At 50.6% G+C, this 6,278-nt stretch overlaps 1 protein-coding gene across 1 annotated transcript; it reads right to left on the bottom strand.

The window, feature by feature from the left end:
- Window positions 1-506: 506 nt before the first annotated feature.
- On the bottom strand, window positions 507-6,275 carry LOC144599179 (uncharacterized). Its single transcript, XM_078409918.1, has 2 exons — window positions 6,155-6,275; window positions 507-2,911 (listed from the first exon to the last, which is right to left on the bottom strand). The coding sequence occupies exon 2, from the start codon at window positions 2,889-2,891 to the stop codon at window positions 1,818-1,820; it is 1,074 nt and encodes a 357-aa protein (XP_078266044.1). The 5' UTR covers window positions 2,892-2,911; window positions 6,155-6,275; the 3' UTR covers window positions 507-1,817.
- Between the last annotated feature and the right edge of the window lie 3 nt (window positions 6,276-6,278).

Here is a 6,278-nt window from a genome sequence, read left to right as displayed (position 1 = left end):
AGTGGCAACTTTTTCCACACAGAGAGTGATGGGTGTATGGAACGAGCTATCAGAGGAGGTAGTTGAAGCAGGTACTATAACAACATTTGAAAGACATTTGGTCAGATCCATGGACATGAAAGGTTCAGCCCAATACATCCATGCCGACCAAAGTGCCCATGTTTGGCCCATATCCCTCTAATCCTTATCTATCCATGTACCTGTCCAAGTGTCTTTTAAATATTGTTGCAGTACCTGCCTCAACTACCTCCGCTGGCAGCTCATTCCTTACATCCACCACCCTTTGTGTTTAAAAAGTTGCCTCTGGGATTCCTATTAAATCTTCCCCTCTCTTCTTAATTCAAAGAGTCAGTGTCATATTGCACAGGGACAATCCTGCAGCCTATTTCAGGTTTTGATGACCAAGGTGCCCACCTAAGCTGGTCCCACCAACCCATGTTTGCCCAAACATACCCAACTCAACAAACGTGTTTTCAACACAAAGTGCAAGATCGTTATAAGCAGGCTAAGCAGAAATTTATTCAAAGCAGCATCATAAATCACAAACCAAAAATCGCAGCAAGGCAGCTACAATATTTTCTCCCTCCAGTTAATGATTGTTTAATGACAAAGTGCCAACCAGAATCATTCCAAAGCTTTCCCTGATTGGCGCAATAGGGTGACCAGAGTTCAAATGAAGTTCCCTCTGGTTAACAGTGCAGAGTAAGAGACAGGCAGCTCCTGTTTCCCAGGTACATATTTCCATACACCAGGCAGTCCACATTAAATTGATTTTTTTCAACGTTCAGACCTTGAAGACACAGCATTCCCAATACTTCCGTGATCCGGAGGTAAAAACATAATGTTCCTTTCACCTTTGACACGTGATCTCTTAATATGGAGGTAGTTTCACATATCATCCTCTTCCGAGGCAAGCCGAGTAGCCAGTGGTACGCCAAGGAACAGTGAAAGGCTTGGATAGAGTGGATGTGGAGAGGATGTTTGCACGTGGGAGAGTCTAGGACCAGAGGTCATAGCCTCAAAATATAAAAATATATACTTTTAGAAAGATGAGGAATTTCTTTAGTCAGAGAGTGGTGAGTCTGTGGAATTCATTGCCACAGACGGCTGTAGAGGCCAAGTCATTGGATATTTTTAAGGTGCAGATTGACAGATTCTTGATCAGTAAAGGTGTCAGGGTTATGGGGAGAATGGGGTTGGGAGGGAAAGATAGATCAGCCATGATTGAAAGAAGGAGTAGACTTGATGGCCAAATGGCCTAATTCTACTCCTATAACTTATGAATGCTAGCTTGCCCTTGTGTTTGACACAAGCCTGCAGCTGCTGCAATTTCTGCTCAATATACCAGCTCCCACACCAAAAGAAATGTTACTGTCATCCAGAGAATTGAAATTCCTTGCACAACATTGGGAATATTTTACAGTAAAATAAACCTGAGGAAGCTTGGAAACACTCAACAGATCAGGCGGCATATGTGGAGAGAGAAACAGAGTGAACATTTCAGGTTCATAAAGCTCTCGGCAATCTGTCACAAAAGCCCCTTTACATCCAGAGGTATTTCAAAGCATTGTTCCTGAAGTCCCAACGGAAGGAGTATTGAGAGATTTATTCATAGGACATCTATTCAAGAGAGAGTTAGATATAGCTCTTAGGGCTAGCAGAATCAAGGGATATGAGGAAAAAGCAGGAACAATAAACTGATTTTGGATGATCAGCCATGATCATATTGAATGGCGGTGCTGGCTCGAAGGGCCGAATGGCCTGCACCTGTTTTCTATGTTTCTATTAAGTGTGGACCCCAGCAGGTTTCTCCAGAATTATTCTTCCCCTGCCAGGGCTGGGTTTAGCGGCTGTATTTCTGGCAAGACTGCTCTGATGTGGAAGTCTTCCAGCTTCTCCACTGTTTCCTGCCAGAAGTCAGTGTCGAACTTCACGGGGATGATCTCAGTGTCACGGTTAGTGTGGACCACTAGATCTGCTTTGGTGACGCCCGCCACAGCCATCTGACACTGAATCTGCGTGAAATAAGGGTGGTTCTTTTTCAGCTGAAGATGGTCCTTGTTCTCCAAGCAGAAGTTTCGGTCTTCGCAGGCCTCGGCGATAGTGTGGTTCCGGTGTTTGTAGGGGCATTTCACCTCCACCAGGCTCACCTTGGTCCTGGTCAGCTTGTCCAGCACCACCGCGTCGGGACTCGCCGCCAGCCAGTTCTTGGCCGGATCGATGAAGAGGCCGCAAGGACGGACCTCGACCTCTCCCTTCACCACCTCGGGCTTGAGCTTCTCGTACTGCCGGAGGGCAATGGGCTCGTGGTCAATGCCCCATTTCATGGCTGGAACAAGCACATTGGGGCCCTGGCCCGTGATGGACTTGAGGTAGGACTGCGGCACCTCGCTGCTCTTCCCGTTCACGAACTTGCTGTGGGAGATCTTGTGGGCGACGGAGGCTGTGATACGGTTACTGCGCCACTTGAACCACTCGGGGTTCTCCCGCTGCCCCTGGGTCTCCCTCTCAATTTCTGCCGCCTTCTGCTCGTTGATCTTCCGGATGGGCTGGATAGCAGCGGTAGTGGCCTTGCCCACTGCCCTGGGAGCAGGGCTGGCCTTCCTGCCGGGGGACGGAGCGCTCTTGTTGGGGCTCATTGGCTCTTTGCTGCTCGAGCTGGTGGCTCTCCGAGCTGCCGGGGCTGTGGAGCGAGGGTTTGTAGGAGTTCCCACGTTGAATGGTGTGTGGGGGCTGCCAGGCCCAGACCGGGCTCCCACACCCCGGGTCTTGGTGCCTGAGGCGGTAGGGCTGGCTGCCTCACCAACACCGGGCACTGCCCCCTTCATAGGCCTAGGCCGATTCACGTCACCTCCCGTCCTCCTCCCACGATCAGAAGGCTTTGCTGCCATTTGGAAATCGATCCAAGCTTCTGTCAAGAGAAAGATCAATGAAACACAGTGTGGCACAGCGGGTAGACCTGCTATCTCAGTGCCAGAGACCCAGGTTCGAGCCTGACCTTGGGCAGTGTGTGTGGAGTATGTACATTCGCCCGTGACCTCGTGGGATCCTCCGGGTGTTGCGGTTTCCTGATGTCTTTCAGATGTGGGAGGAAATCGGCACCCAGAGGAAACCCACACGGTCACAGAGAGAACATACAAACTCCACACAGCCAACACCTGAGGTCGAGATTGAACCTGGCACTCTGGTGCTTTGAGGCAGTGGCTTTACTGGATGCCAGCTAAGGGGTGACACAGAACACTGGGGCACACTACAGCTGAGAGCACGTCTGCAGTGAGGTTCAGTGCACAATACTCTTCCTCATTCTGGCTGTCGCTTTGCCCAGCACTTACTAAGACTAGACACAAAGTGCTGGAGTAACTTAGTGGGTCACGCAGCATCTCTGGAGAAAAGGAATAGGTGATGTTTTGGGTTTGGAACCCTTCTTCAGATTGAAAGATAGAAGCAGAGAGGAAACTGAAGGTAAGAAATGGCCAGAACAAACCAGGGCCATCAACAGATGTCATTAGGAAAGGTGGATTCTATAATGGACCATTGTTAGCTGGAGAAGATATGCTAACAAGAGGAATCCAAGGATACAAATAGTGGAACTAGTAGGACGACTAGGGTGGTGGAGGTGGGGGGGGGAAGAAAATGCAACAGTTGCTTGAAGTTAGAAAATCAATATTCATACCACTGGGATGTAAGCTTCCCAAACAAAATATGAGGTGCTGTTCCTCCAATTTTTGTGTGACCTCACTCTAACGGTGGAGGAGGCCGAGGGCAGAAAGGTCAGTGTGGGAATGGGAAGGGGGGCTGGAATGTTTGGCAACCGGGAGATCGCGTAGCCAAGGACTGAGCAGAAGTGTTTTTGGCAGCCGGGTGATCAGTTACTGAGGCCAACTACTGGTGTTCACCCATCAATGAAAGTCCCCGCACCCTGCTGTCTCGCAATGCAATGGGATTGATTATAGCAGGCACCTGGACTAATTTAAAACAAAAAATCTGAAAATATTCAACAGGTCAGGTGTCGTCTGTGGAGAAAGTGTTACCAAACAGACACTGACCTTAAACGTTATGTGCGGTCTCAACCACTGAAAATGTCCAGCATTTTCCCTTTTTATTTCAAAGTTCTGGCATCCGCAGCTTTAATTTTGCTTTCCTGGACTCAGCCCAGTGTGATGCCTGACTAGACCGCATAGAGAATTTGTTGTCAATTAAAAGGCCAGTGTCAGTAAAAATGAATGTGAAAGTGTTCAGTTGTTCTGTGAAATTGTTGATTCACCATGGAAGCTGCTTCCTGCAGCTTTTCTGGCAGCACATTCCAGATCACAAATTCTGCCCAGAATCCTAACCGTGGAGCAGAGAAACAGGCCCTTCAGCCCACCATGTCCCTGATGACTTTCAGCTCATCTACACTCATGCCCCTCGCCTCTTTTGGGATGGAAACATAGAGATGGTATCTGATTTTACCACTTCCTCTGGCAACGTGTTCCACATATCAACAACTCTTTGTGTTTAAAAAAAAAATTCCTCTCAGATGCCCTTTAAAATTATTTTTGCTCCCCTTAATCCTGCGCCCCCCTGTTGTTGATTCCTCTACTCTCTTGTCTCTTGTTCCTTTGCTGATTGTCTTCACTCCACGTCATCTGGTCAACATCCCCTATTCCCTTGGAAATACACCCCGCCAATCTATCAAACCCTTCAAGATTTTGAGACTCCATCAAATCTTCACTCACTTTTTCTGCTCTTAAGGTAGCAGCCCCATCTTCATCTTGACTGCCCAGTAACTGAAGTCTTTCATCTCTGGAAGATCAATGAATGCATGTGCTCCCTCCAGGCTCTGACTCCAGAGTGTGGGACCCAGAGCTACTGACCACAAACCATTGACTTTTGCTTTTTCGAAAGTGTCCGACCCATGGTCGGCCCGCCAGCAGCGGCACCTGACTGCCATCTCAGAGTTTACCACCGATGTCCGCCACGTCGCGGGTAAGCTTAATGCCGTTGCTAGCGGAGCTGTACGGTTCCCGGTTGCAGCAGACCACGGCGTACCACCCACAGGCTAATGTGCTCATGGAGCGGTTTCACCGGCAACTTAAGGCGGCCCTCAGTGCGCGGCTGGACGGCCCTGACTGGTTAGACCAGCTCCCCTCGGTCCTTTTGGGCATCCGTACTGCTCCTAAGCAGGATCTCGGAACTTCGTCCACCGACCGGGGATTTCCTTCCGGAGTCCTCTGGTCAGCAGCTCTCGGTTCCGTCGGTGTTAGCATCACTCCGGGCGCGAGTGGGTTCCGTGGCTCCAGTTCCTACTTCACGTCACGGGTGTTCCATGGTGCATGAACCGCCTGCCTTGAAGGACTGTGAATTTGTGTTTCTGCGTAGGGATACCCATCGTTCCCCGTTGCAGCGGGTCTATGAAGGACCGTTCTGCGTGTTGCGTGAAGGGACGGTCACCTTCACCTTGGATGTTGGGGGCAGGAGTGAGCTCGTCTCTGTGTCCAGGCTCAAACCTGCACACTTGGATCAGGACCGCCCTGTCCTGGTCGGTCAACCACCTCAACGGGGCCGTCCTCCTGCAATTCCCACTGATCCGGGACCCCCTGCTCCTGCGGTTCCTGCAGCCCCTCTCCTTACTCGTTCTGGTCTCGAAATCCGGCTCCCTGCTAGATTCCGTACCTCGGGTTCTGGGGGGGGGGGGTCATGTAGCGACCATAAGGATTGGTCCTGAGAGTCGAACCCTCGGATTGGCCAGCAAGGTCACGTGGTGGTTTTGGCGCCCAAAACTAGTCAGTGGGAAGAGAACTTCGAACAGTTTGAGTTAATGGTTGTCTGTAATCTCGGTTGTTATCCTTTGTGATTGAATATTGCTACCGCAATAAACTTCTTTAACAAAGTACAAGCCTCCAGACTCGCCATAAGAGCTTAGATTTAGTGCCAGACCCTCCGAACCCGGTGTGCCAGGTGCCAGGGAGGGAGGGGTGGGTTTGGGTGATGAGGCTGGAAGATCAGGGGGATGGGGTGGGCTGTGGGTGGACGAGGAGTAGTGGGAGGAAGTGCAGGGAGATCCCAACCCATTCCCTCCCTGAAGCATTGGTGTTTACTGTCAATGCCGCTTTGGGCACTGGCTGAGCTATACTCCGGGGGACACTTCAGGATCCCGGAGTCTGCCGCTTACCTGTAATCCAGGGATAGGAGCCCAACTCTGGCACCAAGAACAGGCTCCTGGCGGGTGTGACCGGACGCCTCTCTCTCTCTCTCTCTCTCTCTCTCTCACACACTTGCCTCCACGCCCCAGACAC

Source organism: Rhinoraja longicauda, chromosome 13 (genome assembly GCF_053455715.1).
Source record: "Rhinoraja longicauda isolate Sanriku21f chromosome 13, sRhiLon1.1, whole genome shotgun sequence".
Lineage (NCBI taxonomy): Eukaryota > Metazoa > Chordata > Chondrichthyes > Rajiformes > Arhynchobatidae > Rhinoraja > Rhinoraja longicauda.
Note: the sequence above shows the minus strand (reverse complement) of the source record. Positions and strands in the feature narration are given on the sequence as shown.

Coding starts and splice junctions, on each gene's coding strand:
- LOC144599179 (XM_078409918.1), bottom strand. CDS start 2,891: ATGGCAGCAAAGCCTTCTGATCGTGGGAGGAGGACGGGAGGTGACGTG.